At 37.3% G+C, this 27,755-nt stretch overlaps 1 protein-coding gene across 1 annotated transcript in view; it reads right to left on the bottom strand.

The window, feature by feature from the left end:
• Positions 1–27,755, bottom strand: part of PQBP1 (poly-glutamine tract binding protein 1) — a 172,478-nt gene that overhangs the window by 132,038 nt on the left and 12,685 nt on the right. The window contains exons 2-3 of the mRNA XM_090372746.1: positions 17,241–17,529; positions 2,153–2,253 (exon numbers count right to left, since the gene is read on the bottom strand). Coding sequence (XP_090228872.1) covers positions 2,153–2,253; positions 17,241–17,529 — 390 coding nt within the window. The remainder of the gene's footprint in view (positions 1–2,152; positions 2,254–17,240; positions 17,530–27,755) is intronic.

The following is a 27,755-nucleotide window of genomic DNA, read 5'->3' on the forward strand; positions in this document are numbered from 1 at the left end:
TGGTAATTGAGTTGATTTTTATAATGAATAGAGTGGCACTTAAAACTGAGCCCTGTGGAACACCTTCTTCTTGGATGAATTTTCGAAAAAGAGTGGATTGAATGCGGACCTGAAAGGATCGCTGCTTCAAAAAGTTCTGTATAAATCTTGGAATATTACCCCTGAAGCCTAATACATATAGATCACGGAGAATTCCGTATCACCAAGCTATATCAAAAGCTTTCTCAATGTCTAAAATAAACTGTAGTCAAATGTTCCTTCCTTAAGGTAAAAAAAGGTATAGTGCAGCCATTATCAACCCACTGCAGGACGGAAGCCTCCTCAACAATTCATGCTGAGGGAAATGGACCACAATCTGCCACGCTGGTCCAGTGCAGGTTGGCAGATCGACCGTATTCAGCAGTCAGGGGCTTGAACCCCGGTTCTTCCTTAAGAAGGCATGGCAAATCTGGTTTTCCATTTGTATCAAGAGGTCTAAAGTTGATCTACCTGTATAAAATCCTCACTGCGATGGATTGATGAGGTTGTATTTGCTCAGCACCCAGGTGAGACGAGAGTTTACCATTTTTTCCATTATTTTTCCCATACAGCTGGTGAGGGCAATAGGTCGATAGTGACACGGGTTGATTGGATCCTTGCCAGGTTTTAATAATGTTATGACATGCGAGTGTCGCCAGCTATCAAGGAAAGTATTTTCTGTGAATACCCAGTTATATAGCTGGAGTAAGACATGAAGCGACGTTTCGCTCAGCTCTTTTAACATGACATAGTGAATTCCGTCAGGTCCAGCAGCACTATGTTTTGAGCTGTTAAGAGCAAGCCGTAGTTCAATTATGGTAAAGGGACAGTTGTACATTTGATGGTGGTCAGTGTTAAAATTTAGGGTCTGCTTTCAGCAAGGGATTTTAATTTCTGAAAGTTTGGTGAGTATGAGGATATGGCAGAGGTTAGAGCAAAGGATTCTCCGAGAGTGTTAGCTATGTCTTGAGGTAATGAAGCATCATTCTCATTTACATTATTCATTATCATTCTTATTTACAATGGATTAGGAATGAAAGGACGACTGCGACAGAGTACATAACCTGCTTTTACTGATTAGGGTAGGTTTGGACTGTTAAAGGTGAGAATAATATTTCTGGTAGGTGTGAGTATATTGTCTCTTTTGATCATGATTCTTTTGACAGCAATTACATTTTGTTCCTGAAGCTCTTCTTTAATTTCTTCCTCTGTCACATTCAAAAGGTCCCAACTTGATATAACACCCTTAGAAGACGTATTTAGGGTTGGGGAGTTGCATGGGGAGTTTTCACTGGAATTTTAGCAATGTTTGTCATTTGTAAGAGTTTTTCAGAATGCCTGCAGTTGATAGTTTCTACAAGTAAGTCCCCTGATTGCAGTCTCAACCATCTTGGGAGACCCTGCAATACTTTCCAAGTGTTTTTGGATTAGAAAGGGGGATAGCTTACTAAGAGGCTGTTCTGATAATGAATGCATTATTAAGAATGCAGGAAACTCGGTTGCAGAGGAAATGGTTTTTGGTTTTTAACCTCTTTGGTTGAGAAGAGTTATGCTTGTGTTCTGTCTCTGGCCGACATCTTGTTGATTCTAAAGAGGGAAACATATTTTGTTCCATGTTGGCTCCTTTTAGTCCTTGGCAGATGACCTTTTCTGTCAACATTACCGGCCCCACCATGGGGAGGCAGGAGCAGTGTCTGGAGTGACCAAGCGAAATTAGTAGGAGTTAGTCTATTAAATATGAAAAATAAAGAAAAGTTACTTTCCTTCCTTGCTCTCTACCAGTACTTTTGATAAAAGAGCTGCTATTAAATAAAAGAATTTATTAAGGAGAGAAACGAAAAAGATAACTAAAATTCATCAATTAGAAAATCGCAATGAAAGCACAGAGAAATCATTCAGTCACAATTGCTTGGCACCCAGAGCTACTTTTTTCATAGAGGTACTTAATCATTCTAAGGACAATTAATTACTGAATATCACTTTGGCATTCAGACATGCATTCTTTTTATATTTTATTCTGGGCTATATCTTGCTTGAGCAATTTAACTGCATATATATATAATAAAATACATAAAATGCAATTAACATTGAATTTTATGCTTTTATCATATTTTTATAAATAGAACATACATACCACGCAATTTTTCAGCTGGTAAAGAAACTCTTGCACGTACATGACCAGGTGGAAGCCAAGATACTTCATCAGTAGCTGTATTCCAATAGTAATGCCTCCCGCTATAACAGACATATTAATAGAGAAAAAAAAAAAAAAAACCTGTTATAATCAGGAAATGAAACAAAACAAAAACAAAAAACACAAATTTACATAAAATGTTAAGCTGTTACATACTAAATTTATCTGAATACTGTGCATGCATTTTTGCCGCAAATTTTTCAACCGAAACCCTAGTGCATGCCTTACTGGAGTAATTAGATTTTTTCATTCCATCATTCCCCTCCCTACACCTCTCCAAGAAGGGGAATCAGATGTCTTTTTAGAGAAGATAGGGGAGGGCTCTGGAAACCAGTGGAAATTGGGGTAGGGGGAGAGCCTATACATTCATCTGAGAGAGAGAGAGAATGTACTGGTATTCTGATTCCCAGTAGTAACTCAAAATGATATACTAGATATAGCCAATTTTGCATATTGTTTTTGTTCTTATTCAATATATTTCTCAAATTATTAGCAATTGACAAAATTACTTTTAAATGCATGGAGTTGTGAACAGAATGGTTTGAATCAAAGTCAGGGCAAATAAAAAATAAAAAACACTCACCGACACATGCACGCTAAAGTGTAAATTAAACATAGTGTAATCACATAACGATTTACAAAATTTAACATTATACTGTTAAAGGAATTATTCCAAATTGCAACAAGTAGTGCTGATGAGGTGCCAATGTCTATTGCATGCCAGAAAATATTAAAAATCAAACAAAAAATAAAATTAAAATACAGAACAGGTAAGCTGAGGCTACATTCACCCTATTCTATACTTTAATTGAATTTTTTTTTTATTGGTAATTTGATTTTTCATTTTTTGTTGGCACCCCCTTTGACACTACTTGTTGCAATTTACAATTCCTTTAATATGGTATACTAGCATTTAATTTTGTAAATCACTATTTGATCACATCATGTTAAACTTACATTTTAGCGAACTCCAATACAGATAGTTGACAGTCCGTTGTGTTTTCTTGCATTCTTCTCCCCCACTCCCAAAGTTGTTCCATATTATTACCCACATTCTAATATAGTTTGTTAAGTTTATTTTCTGCATTCTGAGTTTGTGTATTGGATTGGTATGGATGTTTTTGGGCACAATGGCAACTGGGGCCAAAATGTGCCTATTCTTTTATTATAATTTTATGTACTTAATCGGTCCGATTTTTGTATCATAGGAATTCATATATTTATATTTGCTTGAGAAAACTGAATACCTCATTTATATTTGCATGATTTCCAATAATATGGACAAGTGATATAGGTTCTTGTAATCTCAACAGTGAATGAAAGCACTTTTTCTGATATGAGCATAATACATACAATCTAGGAGTATATGTTTTACAGTAAGTGGCAATGAACAGTGCATGCATAGCGGTGGGTCATCCTCCATGAGCAGGTACAGGGTTGAGTGTGTATGCATAATCTCGCTAGTACAACCTCTTCCTGTCTGTTTTGTCTGCAGCTAGAATTCCATAATTCTGGTTTCTCTTTTATTTGGAGCAACTGGTTGTTTATTTGTGACTTCCAAGTTTCGGACCACTGAAATGTATAGATTTTTTTAATATGCTTTATATAATCTATATATGGCACTTGGTATTTTGCTGGTGTTGTACTGTTCGGTTGTTTGGCTTCCTGATCTGTTCTCTCATTACCTGTGATACCAGAATGCCATGGGATACGGCAAAATTTCAATGAGTGATTTTTACATTGTAGATGATTTAAACGGGATAAGATTTGTTTTATGATGGGATGCGATATTGAATACTTATTGTTCAGTGCAGATACTGCACTCATGGAATCGGTATATACAGTGGATTCCGGTTAATCGGGGCAGCCGTTTATTTGGGGCAAATCTTAAAAAACAGAACCCAAACGAGAAAATTGCCAGGGTTTACTTTGCTTAATTGGGACAACATGCCGTTTAATCGGGGCAGGAGACCGCAGCGCTGAAGATTACCCTACGATTTTCTCCGACCGTACCTCGGTCGGATTTGTGGAGGTCACAACCATAAAACAATTAGCAGTTACCTGTTAATTAGGCTTTTCTGTTAGTGCAATCTATCAATAAACGAATAGTAAACTCAATCTTATTGAATTTGCGATAATACCAACAGCTAGAATTCTGTGGGTTATTGTGCTGAAATGTGTTTACACTTCCATGGAATCTTCAATCATATAAAAAAATTTATTTTCAGAATCTTCTCTTCATTCCTATTTTTAAAGCTTTGTAACTCGTTACTCACTCCGTTCTCACTTGCGCATATCGTGTTACTTGCAATTTGTGTGTGCTGTGTTCTTTGTTATTGATTGCTTATCTTTTTACTGTTTTAAATTTTAACCTCCTTCCACAAATGTCTGTGAACAGAAATATCAACTAGTTAGTATGTACATATTACAGTACGTATTAATTATTCCGATTATCATGTATATTCTTCCGATTTTCATGTATCATTTAATTTTTTAATTGGTAAGGTAATAAAAGGTAAATTTGTGCTTAATATATCTTTACTTTTATAGCATGTGGATAAATTTCCTCCTATTTTTGCTAATTAGAATCGCCGTTTTAAGAGAATTAAAATTCAATTCACAAACGTGATCACAATGATGGCGCTTCTACACATCGTATAGTGAATGGTACTTTACTATGGTGAGTCCGTGATAATGTTATTTTTATTGTACAGTGAATCAAATGTAAAGCAGGGATCCATTGTATTTTTAACTATTTACGTGAAACTTCGGATAATTGGGGCAGCCGCTTAATGTGCCAAAATGCACAAAAACTAGCCCGATGTGTCCCAAATAACCGGAATAGACTGTATTACACTGCTAGCATTGTGGTAAGTGTTTATATTCTCTAAGGCTAATTTTATTGCATATAATTCTGCAGTATAACTGCTACAGGTTATATGACCCCTCAGGTTCATTATCGAGCAAGAGGAAAAATCACATCAGAACTGAGCCTGTTCGACCCATTGAAGGCCTTATACACCTCAATCAGACTACCTCGCAGGTGCCTCGTGTCCAGATGCTGCAATTTTCAGAACTTAAGCCTTTCTTGGTAAGAGTGAGTGAGTGAGTGAGAGAGTGTGTGTGTGTGTGTGTGTGTGTGTGTGTGTGTGTGTGTGTGTGTGTGTGTGTGTGTGTGTGTGTGTGTGTGTGTGTAATGGCACATAAGCTACACTGGCTATAGTGCACCTGTACATAGGGATGTGTTAGGAAATAATTCAGAAATAAAGCCGTTTCAATTTCATTTTATATAACTATTCCAATATTTTTCAGAAAGCTGAAAAGTTCATTAATATTTGCCTGATCGCCAATAATATGCTCTAGTGATCTCAGTTCTTGAAGATTTGTTAAAGAAAGCAGGACTGATGCTCTGTCCTGTTGATAGCGAAGAGAGTCATTAAGAATATGTTTGACTGTTAGTTCTGCTGAGCAGCGTAGACACTGAGGAGGATCATCACCGGTAAATAGATGGAGATGGGTCAGATAAGTATGCCCTATTCTTGCCCGTGCAAGTACCACTTCTTCCCTTCTTGTTGTCTGGATGCTCAAGTGCCAAAATTTTGGTTCCTGTTTCAATTGCAAAAGTTTATTATTAGTCTGGGTGTTCCATAGTTCTTTCCACTGTGCAAGGCATGCTGCTGCTATCATGACATTCCAGTCCGAGTCTGGAATATGGACAGAGGTCAAATCTAATGTTGACGAATTTTTTGCAGATATATATGACAATTCATTTCCCTTTATCCCTGAATGTGCTGGAATCCAACAAAAGTTCACTAATTGTTGACGGTGTTCAATTTTCAAGAGCGACTTCTTGATTTGGTTTAAAACAGGACGATTTGTATAGGAGGGATTTTGTATGGCTTTAATTGAGCTGAGAGAGTCAGTGTAAATTAAATATTTTGGAGATGGGTAAAGATTCAGATTTTCTAGAGCTAGTTTCATTCTATGTAGTTCTGCAGAAAAGTTGCTATACTCAGGTGGAAGGGAAGCTGAAATAATAGTAGAAGGAAACACTGCTGCTGCTCCAAAGGCTGATTGAGATTTGGACCCATTGGTATAAATAGGCAGGAAATCAATATAGCTCTTAATATGACTTGCATCGAATTGTTTCAGGTTAAGAATCAGTAGAAGATTCTTTCCACTGTGCAAGGCACACTTTCCACTACTGCTAAGAATCAGTAGAAGATTCTTACCCCATTGAAGAAAATAAGTATCAAAGCTCAGTTGAGGTGGATGAAAGTAATTCATTACCTGTTGACTGCTGTGAAGAGAAACTTTCCAGAAATATTCGATTATAAAATAACAGCAGCAGCCACAATTGTTTGCCATCAAGGTGCTGTAACATGATGTAATATATTCCATCGGGCCCTGCTGCACTGTTGTGTGTTGTTCTAATGGCTTGTACAAGTTCCAAATACTGAAGAGGCTGGTTATATGGTAAGATTAAAGAGGTGGGAAAGTTGAAGGGTTGCAATTCAGTAATGGTCTTAATTTTCTGCAATTCCTGCAAATAGCTTGATGCTGATGAGACTTGGGCAAAAGTTTTTCCCAAGGCATTTGCTTTATCTCGAGGAGCAGAGAGTTCTTGCCCATTCCATGAAAGAATTGTGGAAGGGATAGTTGGAAACTTGCCAGAAAGCTGTCTAATTTTCTTCCATATTAATCTGGAATCAGTTTTCTATTTACAGCGGAAAGAAACCGAGTGCAGGAATCTTTCTTGGCTTGTCTTTGTATGAAACGAGCTTTTGCCCTTCGTTTCTTATAGTTAATGAGATTAGCTGTGGTTGGGGCTCGTCTAAATAAATTCTACGCTTTATTTTTTTCCCTCTTTGTTTTTGTGAATTCATCATTCCACCAGTAGTTAAAATTTCGCTCGAGCCGGAGGATTTATCAATGGAATTGAGTTTTTAGCAGCTGATAATAATTGGGATATGATATATTCTGCCACTTCATCTATGGGTTGTAATCGCTTAATTTCTTCATTCAGTGTAATTGCTGACTGAAATTTGACCCAGTTGGCTACAGAGAATTTCCATTTCCTGCAAGGTTTTGGTAACAGATTACAAATAATTGGAAAAGGTCACTGCCCACTGGATCATCCATGACTGGAAACAGTATCGGGGAGCATATCAAGAGATCAACTACAGAAGTTTGTCCAGTTGGCAATTTTATGTAAGTAGGTCCACAAGTATTAAGAATGGTTGTTGTTAATTATTAGTTGTTGGCGCATCGGCTTCTGTGGCCATAATGCACCTCTCTTGGTTTTGCTTTCCTAGTCTGGTTTCTTTCAAATTTTAGATCTAAGTAATACCTGACTTCATGAAGAGATAGAGTTCAAATGGATTCATTGACTTGCAGTGATTTTTGTGTTTTAAATCTGATTATATAAGCCTATTGATTTTAGGTAGTAAAAAACTTCTCATATTATTTTCTTCACTTAAAATTAGTAAATTAATAAGAGGAGTTTACCTCAATATAGTACGTGGAACACTTCCGTATGATACCCTCCAGAAATTAAAACGGAAAAAACGAAAAAATCGACAACTTACCGGTCCATTAAAGTAAAATATAAATAATTAAAGTAAAATATAAATAATTAAATAATCAATTTAACACAATTCAAAATCAATTCAAAACAATTAAAATTAAAATTAACGCAATTAAAAGAATAACGAAAATATTCAAAACGATCTTCCTTCCTTATATATTTTCGTTATTCTTTTAATTGCGTTAATTTTAATTTTAATTGTTTTGAATTGATTTTGAATTGTGTTAAATTGATTATTTAATTATTTATATTTTACTTTAATTATTTATATTTTACTTTAATGGACCGGTAAGTTGTCGATTTTTTCGTTTTTTCCGTTTTAATTTCTGGAGGGTATCATACGGAAGTGTTCCACGTACTATATTGAGGTAAACTCCTCTTATTAATTTACTAATATTATTATCAACGTAGAACATATTGAGTATTACAGCTCTGATTCATACTATCTAATTCACTTAAAATGTTTTCCAAAACTAGAGCGCCTTGAATTTTAGTTACCTAAAAGCTATTTTTCTTTCATTTATAAAGGCTGTACAATCTAGTAGTAAATGTTTAACTGTTTGTTGTACATGGCGCTGACTGCATTGAGGTGGTTCTTCGGCTTTAAGTAGATAGGAATGGGTTAGGTATGTGTGCCCTATCTGTAACCTGGCAAGGGTTACTTCTTCTTTTCGGACATCTCTTTCACTGGATTTCCACTGCTTTAAAATTGGTTTAATTTGAAAAAGTTTATTATGAGTTTGCTCGCTCCATATTCTTTGCCACTGTTTTTTGCTGTTCACTTTGATACTATGTCTGTAGTCTGTAAATGGTACTTTGGTGGTTGAAGAAATGGTGCCTGTTGACATTTTTGCTGCATGGTCTGCTTGTTCATTTCCTTTAATTCCCATATGTTCAGGAATCCAACAAAAGGTAACATCTTGTTTTGTTTTGTTTTTAAGGATTTTGTTTAGGGTGACTTGGATTTGTCTCAGAGTTGGATGGAAATCCCTTGTGTCACATTATATTTCTTACATTATACTGAGGGAATCTGTTAAGGTTAGACTATGGGGCAGCTTTTGCTGCCATATTTGGTCTATTGCTAAATTCTGCTTGTAGCTCAGCTGTGAAGATTCTACATTCTGTTGGGAGAACTTGGATTATTGTAGTATCAGAGAAAACTGCTGCCGCACCTACTTTTGTATTGGTTTTCGATCCATCTGTATATATTTGCACATACTGTGGATATTTCTCTAGATATGCAGCATGTAGTTGTTGAAAGCTGCTTCCTGGTAAGGAATGTCTTCCCCAAGAGTGGTGATATTATTTCCCAGGGAGGTCTTGGTGCATTTTGTATGATAGCTAGTTTGTTGAAATCAAGAGACCAAATTGGAAGTAGCTCCTTGATGCATATGTTTGCTGGTTTATTAACTGTTGGGTGTATTCTATACAATTTTCCCATATTGGTGTATATAATGTTTTGAACACAGGATGGTTTGGAAAACACTTTATTTTAGCTGCATAAGATAGGAGTTCTTGTCTTCTGAGGTGAAGTGGTGGTTCATAAGTCTCAGCATAGAGACTTTGAACTGGAGAAGTACGGAATGCTCCCAAGGCTATGCATAGTGCACTATGGTGTACAGGGTCTAACCATCTTAATGTACTTGGTTTTGCAGAGCTGTAAACAGGTGCTTCGTAATCGAGTTTGGATCTTATCAAGCTTCTATATGGATGTAACAAGGTGTACCTGTCTGCTCCCCAATTTGTTGCAGATATGACTCTCAGAATATTTAATTTCTTTAGACAGTTTATTCTAAGATGCTTTATGTGATCTAAAAAGGTCAGTTTCTTATCTAGGGTTAATCTGAGAAAATTTGTACTGGATGTTATTTGGATTACTTCTTCTAGCTTTTCTTTTCCAGCAAACGTGTATTCCTACTGTCTTTTGCTTAGAGATTTTAAATCCATTGTTTTCAGTCCATGCAGTTATTTTATTAATTGTTGTTTGTAATTGACGCTCTATTGTTCGCATGTTTTGTGATTGACAAGAAATGCTGAAATAATCAACATAAAGTGCTGCATCTATGGTATTCAGTACTTGTTTAGCTATTGAGCTGATTTTTATGGCAAACAGGGTAGCATTGAGTACTGATTCCTGTGGTACTCTCTCTTGCTGCACAAGGACTTCGAATAGTGTGGTTAATATCTTAACTTGGAAAGTTCGTTGTTGCAAAAAATTTTGGATATACATTGGTAGATGTCCTCTCTTTCTAAAGTTATAAATGTCTCTAAGTATTCCGTATTGCCATGCTGTGTCATATGCCCTTTTCAATATTGAAAAATATCATTACTAAGTGCTGTTTTCTTAAGAAGGCAGTTTTTATGTTGTTTTCCGCTTTTATCATTAAGTCTAGGTGCACCTGTTTTTTCTGAAACCACACTGGGCTGAGTTTATTAGGTTATAGGTTTCTAAAAACCACATTAGTCAGGCATTTGCCATTTTTTCAAGGCAGCTGATTAAGGTTATTGGGTGATAGTGATTTGGATTTGTGCGATCTTTATCTGGTTGTGGAAAGGATAAGACTATTGCATGGCACCATTGGTTCGGAAAGGAATTTTCCAGGTATATTCTGTTATATAAGAGGAGTAATGATATCAATGATTTCTCATCTAATTTCTGTACCATCCTATATACTATTTCATCTGGACCAGCTGCACTTTTTTGCTTTGTCTGTGAAATGGCTTTATAAAATTCTCTGAAGGTGAAAGGTTGGTTATAGCATTCTTTGTTTTTACTAGAGAAATTTAATTTATTTATATGTTTCTGCATGGGCTTTATGTTTTTGGAAAGCTACCTCATAGGAGTTACTATCTGATATTTTTTCAAAGGTTCTACCATTTAAAACTTCTACCATCTAAAAGAGCATTTGCTATGTCTTTAGGTTTGGCTATATCTTGTCAATTCCATTTTATAAAAGGAGGAGAAATTTTTTGATATTTGTTGTTTATTTTATTTATTCTGTCCCAAACTTTCTGGCTGTCTGTTTTCCTAGTAATCGTAGATGCAAAACGGATCCAAGATTTTTTTCTTACTAATCTTAGTAATGCATCTGACATTCGCCCTTGCCTTTTTGAAAAGTATCAAGTTGGTTGTGGTAGGGTGTCTTCGGAAAATATTCCACGCTTTGATTTTCTCGAATTTTGCCAGGGAACATGCATCGTTCCACCACAGTTTTGGATGTATGAGAAATTTTGATGAAGTTTTTGGTATTGTTAATTTTGCAACCTGGAGGAGTTTGTCAGTCACATATTTCACTGCCGAGTCAATTGATACCTGCTGGATTTGTTGCTGTTCTAATATTGGCAGCTGCTTGTATCTTGCCCAGTTTGCCTTATCTAATCTCCACTTTGGAGCTCTTTCTGGCTGACAAGGGATAGGTTCATTTAAAGTAATCCTTATTGTATAATGATCACTACTCGGGGGATCATTATAAACTGCCCACTCCAGTAGAGGGTATATTGATGGAGAGCATATAGAAAAGTGGTAAAGCATATAAAAACCACAGGAACTAGCACTATAGCTGTGCTAGTTCCTGTGGTTAAACGTATATATGTGAGTGTCCTGTCATTCAAGAGTACTAGGTTGAGCTTATCAAGTAGTTTCTCTAGAATTTGACCTCTATTATCTATTATCTATAATTCTATACAGTGGGACCAACTGATGATGTTACCAACAGCAAATTCAAAATGGGAAGCATTCGAAGAACTTATCTCGGAAGCTACTAGGCTTTACATACCAACTAAGAAACATTGTTCAAGGTTTAGGCCTAAATGGATGTCAGATGAACTAATGAGACATATGACAGAGAAGAAAAATGCATGGGATACATACAAATTAACACGTGACACAGAAGCCTATGATAGATACAAGTTGATCTGTAACCAAGTTACAAAGGAGGTTAGGCAGGCAAAGGCAGATTACGAGAAATCTTTGGCAAGGGATGCAAAGAAAAACAGCAAAGAGTTCTTTACTTATGTAAACTCTAGAAGGAAGGGGATGAATCAGATTGGTCCACTTGATATCGATGGATCAACTGTTGATGATCCTGCTCAGGTAGCTAACAAACTAAATGAATATTTTCCATCAACATTCACACATGAGGAGTTATTCAGCGAGGGGAATGCCAAAGGTGTATTCAACTCTGGTAGTAAGCTACAGAATCTTGTAATAACTGAGAGTAAAGTGGAGGAGAAATTGTTGAAGATAAACATAAAAAAGGCACCCGGGGTGGATGGGATCTATCCATTTATATTAAAGGAGGCAGCAGAGGAAGTAAGCAAACCCTTAGCCATAATTATGAGAGCTTCTTTGGACTCAGGGGAGGTTGTTGTTGTTGTTGTTGTTGTTTGTTAGATTTATTGGTGCATCAGCAACTTAGGCTATAATGCACTAATTACTGTCTTATATTTCCTTCGTTTTTCTTACAAGAGATAGCGGTTCAGATAAGGTGATATTTATTAATAAATTTTAGAAAAAGAAAAATGTCATCCATGTTCTCTCGATCTCCTAGGACACACTGTAGTGTTAAATTATTGTAATTATGAAAATTAGAGGAAAAGGCTGTTTTCCGTTCTTTTTGATATTGCGGGCATTCTATGATGATATGCTTTACTGTTAGTGGGCATAAACAATTACTGCATTGTGGAGGGTCACTGTTTGTTAGTAGATAGCTATGAGTGAGGAAAGTATGATCAATGCATAATCTGGCTAGAATAGTTTCTTCCTTTCTGTTTCGTCTCAGGCTCAGGCTGGATTGCCACTGTTTAGGTTCTCTCTTGATTTCAAAAAGTTTATTATTTGTCTGATCTTTCCACAAGCGTGTCCACACTTCTTTATATGTCTGTTTGATAAAGGACTTATGATCACTATAAGGAGTCCTGAAATTAGATGGCATCACATTTGTAGCAATTTTAGCAGCTAAATCTGCTTGCTCGTTTCCTGGGATTCCAACGTGTCCAGGGATCCAGCAAAATATTACGAGCTGTCCACGTCCATGAAGTGTAACTAACTGTGCCAAAATTTTCTGTATCAGAGGATGACTAGGGAAGGATTTACACTGTAGAGCATTAACAGCACTTAACGAGTCCGTATATATGATGGATTTAGCATACGAGGCTTCTTTTATATTCTCTAGGGCTAGTAGAATACCATATAACTCGGAGGTATAAGTACTGCATTCTGGTGGGAGCTGTCAGAGATGGTGGCATTTGGTAGTACTACAGCTGTGCCAACTTTATTACCAGTTTTGGATCCATCTGTGTATAGCTGAATGAAGCTGCTAAACTCGGTGGAGTGAGCCATATGTATCTGTCTAATGTTGATATCGGGGAAGTTATTCTTTCCCCATTGCTGAAAAAGTCTATCAATATGTACTGGAGCCATGGAAAGCCATGGCTGGGTTTCCATGCTAGTATCCTGGATAGTGTTAGAAAACTTCAGACCCCAGCTTGTGATCAAAGCTTGAAGCCTAATGCCAGATGGTTTGTTGTAACGCAGTTTAGTTTGATAGATTTCTCTCCATTTTGGCATGAAGAGGCATTGCCACATGGGATGACGTGGGAGACTGCTGATTTTGGCTGCATAATTTAGTAGTAGTGTTTCTCGCCTACGGTGTAACGGTGGTTCATAGGCTTCGGTATAGAGGCTTAAGATTGGTGATGTGTGAAAAGCCCCCAGTGCAACTCTTAGTGCACTGTGATGTACAGGATCGAGCCATTTCACAATACACTTGGCCTGGCTGAGTCATATGCAGGAGACCCATAGTCTAACCGGGATCTGATCAGTGAGCGGTATAGATGTAACAGCACGTAACGATCTGCACCCCATGACATAGAAGAAATTACTCTGAGAAGATTTAGTTTTCTGAGACAGCTTGTACGAATATGTTTTATATGTTCCAGGAAGTTTAATTTTTTATCAAATATTACACCAAGAAATCTAATACTAGGTTGGAAAGTAATACAATGAGAACCCAAATGAAGGTCTGGATCCGGATGTAAAGAACGTTTGCGACAGAAGTGCACAGCAGTCGTTTTTGGTTTAGAAAGCCGATATCCATTGTTTTTGGCCCAAGAGACTATTTTGTTAATGGTGCCTTGTAGTTGTCTTTCAATAAGTCTCATATTTTGAGAATGACATGACTTGGCAAGATCGTCAGCATACAAGTATGCGTCAACTGTGTTAGGTATGCACTTGGTAATAGAATCAATCCTAATGGCAAAGAGTGTGGCGCTCAACACCGATCCTTGGGGAACTCCCTCTTCTTGTACATATGCACGAGATAATGAAGAGTGGAATCGGACCTGAAAGGATCTATTGCCTAAAAAATTCTTAATAAATTTTGGGAGATGACCCCGAAGTCCAAATTTATGCAAATCCTGAAGAATCCCATATCGCCAAGTTGCATCAAAGGCTTTTTCGATGTCAACACATACCATGACTAGGTGTTCATTTCTCAGGAATGCATTCCGGATATTTGTTTCGGCCTTGATAATGAGATCAAGCGTACATCTTTTTCTCCAGAAACCATACTGACTTGGCAAGAGGCCTTTCCTGCCAAGGTTTCCAGCCCTGCCACGGGGAGGCAGGAGCAGTGCCGCTAGGAGGACAAGTGGTTGAAGGGTTAGTTGGTTAGTGGAAACTAGAAATATATAAAAAAGGTAAAGAAAGGTGAGTTTCCTTTCTGCGTTCTAACTTTTGGTTTTTAAAGTATAGAACTGTTTTAAATAAGACTGTTGAGAGAAAGATGGGAACTTAAAAATAACTTTAATCACTTTTCAAAAGCACTCTATAAGTCACAGTAATATCACTTGGTCTCGAAAAACACTTGGCACCCAGGGTCCATTAAGGATGGTAAGGTTTTGCTTATCCAGAAGGGTTTCAATTAGTTGGCCATATCTATCTAATTTAAAAGATCCCCATAAGGGGTTGTGGCTATTGAAATCTCCCAAAAGACAAACTGGGGGAGGTAATTGTATTAGAAGGTCTTCAAGATCTTTGTAAGAGAAGGTGTGATTTGGTGGGAGATAGATCGAAACAAGCATTATTGCAATATGCGTAATGAAACGTACAGCAACGGCTTCAATTTCTGTTTGAGGAACAATTTGTTTGGCTGGGATTTGTGAGTTGATCGAGATGGCCACACCACCATGGGTAGTATTCAATGTAATGTGATATTTTCGATATATAGAGTAGTTCTTCGTGGAGGTGGAAATTTGAGAATTTAAATAGGTTTCCTGTAAGCAGAAACCAATCGGAGAGTAGCAATGAATAAGGTAATGAATATCATCGATATTGCTATGAAGTCCTCTTCAATTCCATTGTAAAATGTAATGCATTACTTGAGATGATTACAAGATGCTGTATCTTGGAAATGTAGGCCGTCCAGAGTCTATATCTTCTTCCACATATATTTCTAGAACTGGATTGTGCTGGTTGGAAGAATAATCAGCATCCATGGATGATTCTTGGATATTCTTTCTTGAATTGCAACTTTGACTATGTGATGTACTAGCAATCACTGGAGGGGAAGCAGATGTTGCTGGTATTGTAAGAGGAGTGTTACTTGCCTGGTCTGAGTGCTTAGGGATACTGGACTTTTGCTGAAAGAGGAGAGCTCAAGCCTAGTCAGAGACTGATATGTTTGAGGGGATGGTGACATCAGTTTGGGTTGACACTGTTTGTTGTTTTTGAGCACCAGTTGCATAGGTACATTTGGGCATAGTAGGAGCAATTATTTTGCTTGCTTCTTAAACACTTACCTTATTCTCAACGTTATATTTAACAATTTTTTTCTCAATTTTCCAACTCTCACAAGTTTTAGAATATGCAGGATGGTTACCTTTGCAGTTGGGATAAGTCTTTTCTGTCACCAAACATTCAGACTGAATGTGATTGGAAGATCCACAGTTGGGACAAACTGGGTTTCCTCTACATGTCGTCTGAGAGTGACCATACTTTTGGCACTTGTAGCATTTCAAGGGATTGGGAATATATGGAAGAACACGGCAAAGCAGATAACCAGCTTTTTAATTCCCCAAACCTACCGTCAACGGTAGGTTTGGGGAATTAAATGTAAGGATAATATTTCTGGTAGGTGTAAGGTTATTGTCTTTATTAATCACAATTCTTTTTGATGCAATAACATTTTGATTGTAAAGCTCTTGAGTTATTTCATCCTCTGTTAAATTCAACAGATCCCAGCTAGAAATCACAACTTTGGATATATTTAGGGTAGCATAGGGAGATACTTTAATTGGTATTCCAGCAAAATTTGAAAGTTGTGTACGAGTTTCTCTGAATGTCTACAGTTTGTTGTTTCTAAAAGTAGGTCTCCAGATTGCAGCCTCTTCACAGTCTTAGGGCCGCCTCCGTAGCCAGGTGGGAAGGAGCAGCAGTGAATAGCACATGCTTCTTGATTAGACCAGGGTTCGAGCCCGTCACCACCAAATACGGAGGATGCAGAAAGGTCAAGGGAATGACCATCGCATATTCCCGGAGCAATATGGCCTTAGTTGCTAATGCTCCAAAAAAAAAAAAAAAAGTCTTAGGAAATCCTGCAATATTCTCCAGGTGTTTCTGGATGAGGAAAGGAGATAATTTCCTGAGAGGTTGTTCTGAAAGTGAATGTAAAATTAGAAAGGGAGGAAATTCTTATGTTGCTGAATTTGTTTTCAACTTCTTGGGTTGTGAACTGCCATAATCATTTTCAGTCTGTGGCTGAGAGTTTGTCGGCTCTAAAGGTGGCTAAACATTGTGCTCCATCTTTGCTCCTTTTGGCCCTTGGCAGATGAGCTTTTCTGCCAAGGTTTCTGGCCCTGCCACGGGAAGGCAGGAGCACTGCCTGGTGTGACCAAGCAAAAAGTAGTAGGGGGTTAGTAATAATAAAACTATGAGAAAAAGAAAGGTGGCTTTCCTTTCTTGTTCTGTACAAGTACTTTAAAATAAATAGATTGCTTAATAAGAGGAACGTAAAATAACTATATATCTCTTTTTGGAAATCGCACTGAAAGGCACATAGAAATTGCTCAGTCACAAATGCTTGGCACCTGGGGCCCCTTCTTGGTAAGAGAATCCCTTCGTTCTCCCTCACCAATCTTGTTGCCCTTCTCTGTACTCGTTCAAGCAACTCTATGTCCTTATTAAAATGAGGCCTCCAGACCTGCATGCAGTACTACAGGTGTGGCCTGACCATTCCCTTATACTGTGTTCTATACTGGTCCATCTCTGGCATTTTCTATTAATTCATTCTGAATTCAATCTTTATTACACACTCATGCCTAACTTTGCTTTAATAGTGGCTGTTAAATAATTTTGGTGGGGTATATATATATATATACACACTGGCACAAAATTAATATACTATTATTGGTTTAAAGAAAATCATGCATAACATTACTTACGTTCCTATATCATACACTTCATGCCACCCTTCAGGAAGAGGATATTTTTTTAACATTTTTAACCGTTTACGTTCTGTAGCAGGTGATGGCTGTTGTTTACCTTCTTTCCACATTTCTTTGCAAAAATTTGTGCACTCATGGTATATACACCACTTATTTGGGCAGCTAAGAACTACATTTTCTTTGTTTTCTTCCACTTCCTCTTCTTCTTCATCTTTTGTTTCTTCTTGTGGTTCAACTCTTTTGGTGAGATCATCATAGTCTTCCGCTATAACTTCTTCTTCTGGTTCTGAAATTGGGAGGAATAAATAGTTTATCTAAATTCTGTTTAATAAAAATACATCAAATATTTCCATTGTTATTTTGGATATTACTGGCACATCAGCTACTATGGTTATAATGTACCAAACCATAGTGCATTTAATATACAGTATTAACACAGGCACAGAATGCAAGAAAGCAAGCTTATGCAGCATCAGCCAAAAAAAAAAAACCCTCCTTTTCACCCCTCCATTTGTTCCAAATGCCTACCTAGCTCAGCCTTAAATTTATTTAGGCTATCAACTTCCACAACAAAAGATGGAAGTCTGTTCCACCAATCAACTATCCACTGGCTAAAGGCAAATTTACACACATTTATTCTACAACTGTCTTTCCTCAATTTGAATCTATGCCCCTTCAGATTCTTAATCTGAGCAATAGGAAGAATCCCATCAGCATTCAGCTTGCTCAACCCATTCAAGGCCTTATACACCTCAATCAGATCACCTCGCAGGTGACTACTCTCCAGGCGCTGCAATTTTCAGAACTTAAGCCTTTCTTCATGAGAGTATCCTTTTGTTCCCCTCATCAATCTTGTTGCCCTTCTTTGTACTCGTTCTAGCAACTCTACATCCTTCCTAAAATGAGGCCTCCAGACCTGTACACAGTACTCTAGGTTATACTATTGCCTTGTATAATGGGATAATCATACCTCCCTGTCCCTGCTAGCAAAATTCCTATATATCATGGACAAAACTCCATGACCTGCCCTGACAGCCCATCTGCATTGCTCAGCAAACTTCATATTTGACTGCACAATTACCCCAAAGTCTTTTTCACTTTCCACTTCCCTGAGCATAGTACCACACAGTTGGTAGGTTTCTCTTTGGTTATTGCTACCCATATGCAGTACTTGCATTTGTCAATGTTAAACTTCAGTTGCCACTTCTCAGCCCATTTGCCCAACTTATCTAGATCCAGCTGGAGTAGCATACTGTCCTTACTGTCGTTAACAGCCCTGCGAACTTTGTATCATCTGCAAACTTGGACATTAAACCTGATATATCATCATCAATATCATTGATAAATATACAAAACAACAATGGCCCCAACACTGAACCCTGGGGAGCTCCACTAATAACATTTGTCCACGAAGAGCAGTGTTCATTTATTACCACTCTCTGTCGTCTCCCACTCAACCATCCCTTTATCCATTGTAGCAACTTACCCTTAATGCCATACCTCTCCAATTTGTACAGCAGTCTTCCATGTGCAACAGTATCAAAAGCTTTCCTGAAATCCAAGTATATGATATCAAAATTATTTTTGGCATTCAGTTCCTTTGTGACCACATCATAGTATCCAATCAAATTAGTCAGACAAGGCCTCCCTTTAACAAACCCATGCTGTGTCTTAACTATTACTGCAGTCTTGTCTAGATGATCCTGCAATGCTTCTTTAACTAGTGATGCCATTATTTTCCCCAGAACACAAGTTAAACTAACAGGTCTATCATTACTTGTATCACATTTTGAACCCCCTGTATATATATATATATATATATATATATTTTAAATACACAATATCTTCTGACAAGATATTTTCTTGGATCAAAGAGTGGTTTTTTTGAGACCCTCTGACCTTTTTTTTGCTATTAATTTTTTGATAATTTTTTCATTTTCACATTAAATAGTGCCTGTTGCCATTTTATATCTCATTGTATTGTAAGGTTTATTTAATTAATAAGTTGAAAACATCAGTTATAGTCAGTGCTTTTTTTGTAAAAAAAAATAGGTGCCGGTACTCATTCTTTACTATCAGAAAAAATTGAAAATTAAAAGGATATGAAAAGTACTCTGAAATTTTTTTTCTCCTGATGTTGTTACTTTAGTAGTAATATTTTCAGAATAAGAACAACAAATTAAGTGTATTAATATACAATTTATTAAGCATAAATTTATTATTCAAGTATATAAAAAAATAAGTAAAATAAGTAAAAAATAATAACATAAGTAAAAATAATTTCATGATAAAGTTTTTGTAGAATATTCCAAATTTTTATTAAGTTCTCATCCACACCCTATGCCAGGGGTTGGCAACCGTTTTTGAGTGACGAGCCATTTTTGATCTAATTAAAAAAAAAAAAAAAAAGAGAGAATCCGAAGAGCCGCACCTCAGCTCAAGCTAGGAGGGGGGGCGAGATTTTTTTTAAGAAATGGAATAAAGTAGGAAGGTGTTTATTATAAAATATATATATTTTTTGAAATATTATTTATTAATACTGAAAAAAGTAACAAACATCCAATTAGGTACAAATTAATGTGACTTTTGCTGATGAACTTCTTGAGCAAGTGTCTTCCAACATCATGCAAGTATGTCGTAATTAAACATGCTGAGCGCTAAACATGCTCACATTGTTCAGACGACGGTTTCTTGATTTATTTTTAATATAGTTCATGTTCAAAAATATTTGCTCCGAGAAATACGTCGAACCAAAATTTGAGAGAAATCCAAACGCAAATACGGTATTTTCAAATTTTTATATGGGTCCGGTAACCTACATCATGCATCGAACACAATTTGGTCTGCATTTTAAACTCATCTATCACTGTCCATTTGTGTAGAATTGCATGGACAGCCCTTTTTTTGCCTCTCCAAATCCCCAATTTCAGTTTTAAGGCATTTTAGTCTTTCACTCCACATGTCCTTGATTTTTCAGTCCTCTAACTCCATTTCAAGTTGTGCTTCATGTGAGCTGTAAAGTTAAAGAGCTGCAGTTACATATTAAAAGTCTGCCTGTGGCTTTCTAGCCACAGGTTGCCGACCCCTGTCCTATGGCGACTTATTTTCTTCCTCTTTGTGTGTCGGTTGCTGAATGACGTTTCCGAAGCAGCCACAAATTGACATATTTTGCTGGATCGAAGCGGGTCAGCAGCGAGCCTACAATTTTAAGAAACAGTAGTGAAGAAATTGTTTTTGTCATCAACAAAGTGCTGGTGATCAGATTCATTTGTGAAAATCCTCATTCACATTCACTTGATGAAATTGGTATCGTACTCAGAGCGTTCATCAAATGCTTCAATTCTTCTGAAACCTTATCATTTGGGTATCCACGAATTGCCTCTCTTTCATTTAACTGTAACCTAATTGACAATTTTCTAACTTCACTTTCACCAAATGCCAACAATTCATGTTTAGAAGGCTTAATACCATTGTTGTCCTTGTTTTCCTTCTCTCCTCATCGGTATTGTCACTAGTTCTTAAATTTGAATTTTTTTCTTTTCTTTTTTTTGAAGCTGTCCAAAATGTCGGTGTCATTCGGATATTCAGGTACTGTGACCATGTAAACAGAAATAGGGAAATTTTACGGAAAAATGTGGATAACGTACTTCCGCGAAACAACAGATGGTTATTTGTCGGGGTAAAAGAAAATCACTTTTCTAATTCTCAAACGGGGCGCTTACAGTTGATTCACAAAGGTGTCCAACCTACGGCCCACGAGGAAGGTGAACTAAAACAGCATTTTAAATTTGGTTAATTATCAAAAACATTTTCTCATTAAATGTAATGTTCAGTAAATGTAATTGTGTATTGTAATTAATAAAATTTTCAAATATTTCAATTTTACTTTTACATGCAACAAAATAGGGAAAATATAACACACTAAAGAAATCTAAGTGAATTTTTTTGAATATAGCCCCTGTACGGGAAAAGGTTGGGCACCACTGCAATAGAAGGTGGGCTAGAGCCCATTGGGAATACACCTTGATCTGCTCACTCTTGACTAGCGCAACTCCTCCATATGTGGGACAGGTGGTTGGATAGGTTTTACCAGGTAACACTAAGTTGTAGAATGCGTTAGCTCTCTTAATTTGCGCAGCAACACTAATTGCCTGAAGGCCAGAAATGTGAACAGTGCGTTTTTTTTTTTTTTTTTGTTTTTTTTTGGGTAGTTGTTGGCGCATCGGCTTCTGTGGCCATAATGCACCTCCCAAGGATTTTGCAGTACTTTGATCCAAGCCCGAGGTGGGATTCAAACCCACGACCTTTGGGTTGCCAGGCAGGCACTTTATCCACCCAACTAGCCCGGTCAGCACAAACAGTGCATACTGAGTTAATTCTCTCTTAATCCGTTCGCTATATGAAAATTTTCTTCACTCAACGGAAACTATTTTAAATGTAACTTCCAAGGGGAATTCAAAATAATTCACTATAAAAGGATCTCGTTAAACAGAGGCCCGACTGAGTAATTTAGAATTATAAAAATGGTTAGACAGTTTTATATAGAAAATATCTTAAAAATACACAGTAAAAAATGCAAATTTAGTTAAGTAATTTTAAGCTTATTTGAATAGTAGGTAAACATGTGAAAAAAAATTATGGAATATTACAAATTTCGAAGTGCACTGCATCCAAATGTCACTGTTAATAAAGGTGCCGGTACCCCGTACCGTCCCAAAAAAGCACTGGTTATAATATTCTATCACTAGACATTGCACAGTCAGCTCCCCATGACATTGCAGAGAGTACTCTAAGAATATTTGAATGGTTTGAGCATGCTCAATGCTGATGGGATTCTTCCTCTTGCTCAGAAAATCACCTGAGAGGGCATAAATTCAAATTGAGGAAAGACAGATGTAGGATAGACGTGAGGAAATTTGCCTTTAGCCAGCGGGTGGTTGGTTGGTGGAATAGACTTCCATCCCTTGTTGTGGAAGTTGATAGCCTAAATAAGTTTAAGGCTCAGCTGGACAGGTATTTCGAACGAACAGAGGGGTTTTGTTTTGTTGTTTATTGGCACATTGACAACGGAGATCATAGTGCGCCAGTTCATTTGTTATATTATGTCTTTGTATGGATATTCATTCTCTATATCTTGGTCGAAAGCACGGGAGTAAATATTTTCTGTGATTATATACCTTGTCATTATTTACAGTAGATGGTAGACGTTGATTTTCTGCATGATTCTGAAAATATCTGATACCCGTTCCTTGTCACCTAGGATATCTCTGAGGGTGATGTCTTGATTTCCTTTATATAATGATGAGAAAATCTTTCGTCGATCATTTTCATAGGTTGGGCATTCTATGGTATGTCTGATTGTTTGGGTAGTATTGCATGTTTGACATCTTGGAGGTTCTTCGGCACGTAGTAAATAGCCATGTGTAATGTGTGTATGTCCAATTCGTAGTCTGGTCAGAATGACTTCCTCTCTCCTTGATTTCCTTGTGCTTGTTTTCCAAAGTTCAACTTTTGGATTTATTTCATATAATTTATTTGAAGTTTGTTTTTGCCAGAGTTCTTGCCATTGTGTTAAAGAGCGGTTTTGAATGATTGGTTTGTAATCCTGATACGGCACTGGGAAAGGTTGTTTCTGAAGGTTAGTTGTTGATTTTGCAATTCTGTCAGCTTCTTCGTTTCCTTTTATCCCTTTGTGTCCTGGTATCCAGCAGAAAAGTATTTCTTGTTTTTCCTTTGTTAAGTCTGTTAATATCTGTTTAATTTGCACGAGAGCTGGATGGGTTATATTGGTCGTGGTTTGAATGGCTTGTATTGCACTTAATGAATCAGAATATATTACTGTTCTCAAATGATATGTGGTTCTGAAGTACTCCAGGGCTATCTGAACTGCTACTAATTCTGCAGTGTAGACACTGCATTCTTTTGGAAGTTGGCGTGCCAGTGTAGTGTCTGGGAATACTGCCGATGCTCCTACATGGTTCTCTGATTTTGATCCGTCTGTATATATTGGTACATGGTTGGGATATTTAGTTCTATGTGCTGCATGCAGTTGTTGAAAGTTAATGTCTGACAAGTTATTTTTATTCCATGTTTGTGTGGAGAGTTCACAAGTTGTGGTGTGGTTTATCCATGGTGGTACTATGTGCCTTTCAAGATTTGCAACATTATCTACGTTGAGATCATATGTTGTCAGCAGTTCTTGTAGTCTGATTCCTAGAGTTTTGTTCGCACTTTTGCAATTCCTATATGTTTTCCCATTTTGGTGAGAATAATGATGTCCAAGTCGGATGGTTTCTTGTAGATCTTATCTTGTATGCATAGAGTAGGGCCAGCTGTTGTCTCCTGAGGAACAATGGTAGTTCATTAGCTTCTGTATAAAGACTACAGGAAGGTGATGTGCGAAAGGCTCCTGTTGCTATTCGTATTGCACTATGGTGAATTGGATCTAACCATTTGAGGGCGCTCTTTTTGGCGGAAGCATAAACAGGTGCTCCGTAATCTATTATTGATCTTACTAGTGATTTGTACAGATTGAGCAGGGTATAACGGTCTGCTCCCCAAGATACTGATGTTAAGACTTTAAGGATGTTAAGTCATCTCATACATTTTATTCGTAATTGCTTTATATGCTCTACGAAAGTTAACTTGTTGTCTGAAATGAGTCCAAGAAATTTTACGCTTTGTTTGACGGGTATTTTGTGACCTTCTATTGTTAGTTCAGGGTCGGGATGTAAGTTTCTTTTTCTACAGAAATGTACGCAGACTGTTTTTTGTTGTGAAATTCTAAATCAGTTTTTCTGGGCCCAACTACTGATTTCTGTTAATTGCGCATTGTAGTTGCCTTTCTATTGTTCCCATATTCTGTGCTTGATACGATATACTGAAGTCATCTACATATAGTGCATGCGACACCGTGGATGGCAGTTGTTTTGTGATGCCATTTATTTTTATGACGAATAGTATAGCACTGAGGACAGACCCCCGGGGAACTCCTTCTTCTTGTTTATAGGTTTTTGACATGGTGTTCTATACTCTGACCTGAAATGTTCTATTTTTCATAAAGTTTTGGATGAAGTGCAGTAAATGTCCTCTGAGGCCTGCATCGTGGATGTCTTGTAGTATACCGTATCTCCACGCTGTGTCATATGCCTTTTCTATATCAAAAAATATGGTAACCATATGTTTTGAACTTATAAATGTATCTCTTATGTCTGTTTCTATTCTTACAAGGTGATCTAAGGTGGATCTATTACTTCTAAACCCGCATTGCATACTTTTGAACCAGTTGGTTGTTTCTAAAAACCAGATTAATCGTTTGTTGATTATTTTCTCCAAAACTTTGCTCAAGCAGCTAGTGAGCGCTATCGGTCGATAGTTGTTTTGATCTTTATTGGGTTTTTGGAAAGCTAATACTATTGCATGATGCCATGCTTCAGGATATTGCTCTTCTTGGAAAATGCGATTGTACAGTTTAAGAAGGTCTTCTATTTCTTTTTGCTTCAGATGTTTAAGCATATCATAATGTATGTTGTCTGGTCCGACTGCACTTGGTTTTGTTTTTGATAATGCTTCACGTAATTCATGCAATGTAATTGGTTGGTTATAGGATTCAATATGTTTGGTGTTAAAATTAATTCTGTTTTTTTCAGTTTTCTCTTTATAGGTCAAAAATTCTTCACGATATGATTGTTTTGACGATACTCTGGCAAATGTTTCTCCTAGTATATTAGCTGTCTCTGAAGGTTCAGTAATGCTTTCTCCATTCCAGTGTAATACTAAGGATAGTTGGATTTTGTATTTCCCGTTCATTTTCCGTATTTTATTCCATGTCTGTGTATTTGTTGTTCTCTTTATTGAGGAAGTAAACTGGATCCAGGAATTTTTTTTGGCTTGTTTCCTGGTATACCTGGCTAGCGCTCGTGCTTGTTTATATTTTAGGAGATTATCCGTTGTAGGACATCTCCGGAACTTATTCCATGCTTTGTTTTGTTGTCTTTTTTTTGTCATGCAGTCTTCGTTCCACCAGGATTTTGGATGTAGCGGAAAACGAGTTGAAGTTCTGGGTATTGTTTGCTCAGTTGCCTGTATTAAGGTATCCGTGACGTATTTCACAGCTTCATCGACTGATTTTTCTTGAATGCTTTGTGGATTAAATATTGCGAGTTTTCTAAATTTTTCCCAGTTGCCCTTTTCTATTTTCCAGCGGGATGGTCTGCTGGGATGGCAGGGAAGGTTCCTGATCAGTGTGGTGATTACTGGGTAGTGGTCACTGCTGTATGGATTTTCTATTACTTGCCACTTTAATTCTGGTAGGAGTGAAGGGGTGCATATGGTTAGGTCTATTGCTGAGGTTGTACGACTAGGAAAGTGAAAATAAGTATGCTTACCGTTGTTAAGTAGAGAAAGATTATGGTGATCTATTATTCTTTCTATTATTCGTCCTCGTCTGTTGATGTCAGTGTTTCCCACAGATGACTGTGCCCATTCATATCTCCCATTATACAGAAAGGTGATTGGAGTTCGGAAATTAGTTGGTCTATTTCTTCAAATGTTATATCTGGTCCTGGTGGAAGGTACACTGAACAGATGGTTACCTGAAATCTTAGTTTTATTCTTACAGCTATCACTTCGAGGTTGCTGTTTAAAGGAATGTGTTCAGTTGGGATGTGGTTATGAACCAAGATGGCTACTCCTCCATGTGTTGGCCCATCTCTTATTCTGTCTTTCCTATATATTGTATAATTTTTTACTGAAAGAGTTTCTTGTTGTCTAAGGTATGTCTCTTGAAGACAGAAGCATATTGGCGTATGGTGTATAATTAGATACTGGACATCATCGTAATTGGTTCATAGTCCTCTACAGTTCCACTGGATGAACTGATCCATTATTGGGTTTTTCTAGGGCTTTCGGGTTGCTTCCGAAATGGAACATTCTTATATTTTGTCTTATCTTTTTTAGGGTATTGAGGCCTGTCCATGTCCATATCTTCTTCTGTGAAAATTTCTAGTACTGGTTCTTCAGATGTGTTTATTTTTCCTATGTCCATCTGTTCGGTTGCTTTGGTGTTTGTAGGTTTACCTCGGTCTTTGCTGTGGTGCTGATTTGTTGGGATTTGTTCTGTGTGAATAGAAATTGGAGTATTCACTATTTTCTCCTGTTTTTGTGCCTTCATTCCACTAAATGATTCTTTTGGCAGCATGGAAATTTTGGTTTGCACTTGTACTGATTTGTATTGGATCACTGCTTGTGCATATGATGGCTTGTTTGTAGGCCATGGCTGTATTATTCTTCTTGCTTCTTGGTACGTTGTGTTGTGTTCTGTTTTGTATTTCTGAATTAGTTTCTCTTGTTTCCATTTTTCACATGTTTCTGAGTAGGCTGGATGTTCCCCTTTATAGTTTGTACATTTCAAGGTGTCGGCAGAGCAATCTGTAGTCTTGTGTTCTTTAGAACCACATTTTGCACAGGTAGCCGAGTTTCTGCATGCCATTTGCGAATGTCCAAATTTCTGACATTTGTAACATCGCAATGGATTTGGTATGTACTGTCTTACTTGGCAGTTCAGATATCCTGCTTTGACTGTTGTTGGAGGTTTTGGAGTATTAAAGGTTATGATTAGAGTTCTTGTTGGAATTATATTTCCATCCCTTCGGATATTAATTCTCTTCACTGCTGTTATCCCTTGGCTTCTTAATTCTTCTGTGAGCTCTTCTTCTGACACATTTAAGAGGTCCCACTCGGAGATCACTCCTCTGGAAGAATTCAGCGTGTTGTGTGGTGTTACAACTACTGGTAATCCTCCAAAGGTTGTCGTAGCTAGCAACTTCTGGGAGTGATTAGGACTTTCTGTTTCTACTAGTATGTCCCCGGATCTCAGGCGTCGAACAGACTTGGGAGATCCTACTAGACCCTCTAACGTTTTCTAAATTACGAAGGGAGACATATGTCCTAATGTCTGATCTCCTGTCGCATGTATAACAATGTATGTCGGTATTTTTGGTGGGTCCATATCAGTCCTTTGTCTCTTTGCCTTTGTCTTTTCTGTATCTCTACTTGGTAGGGCTTTCTCTTGAAGCCCTGTAGTATCAGTAGTTATTTTACTACTCATGTTTGCTCTTTTGGCCTTGGGAGTGTTACTTTCCTCTCCAGGTTACCAGCCCCGCCACGTGGAGGCAAGAGCAGTGCCACTTAGTGACCAAGCGGCTACTGTGTTAGGTTAGTAAAGTGAGATTAAGAGAAAAAATAAGAAAGGTGAGTTTCCTTCCTGTGTCTTCACTTACTGCTTGTAAGACAAAGAGCTGTTTCGCAAAAAATGAAAGTAAGTTAACGATGAAAATTAAAGAAACTGATATTTTTTTTTTTCTAGCTCTCTATAAATCGCTGGGAATCGCTTAGTCACTAATAAATCGCTTGGCACCTGGGGCCCGAACAGAGGGGTGAAGTGGAAGTGGTTATTTTTTATTTATTTTTTTATTGTTTTTTTTTTGCTGATGCTGCATAAGCTTGCTTTCT

This window comes from Mastigoproctus giganteus, chromosome 4 (genome assembly GCF_048544385.1).
Source record: "Mastigoproctus giganteus isolate SK-2022 chromosome 4, ASM4854438v1, whole genome shotgun sequence".
Classification (NCBI taxonomy): domain Eukaryota; kingdom Metazoa; phylum Arthropoda; class Arachnida; order Uropygi; family Thelyphonidae; genus Mastigoproctus; species Mastigoproctus giganteus.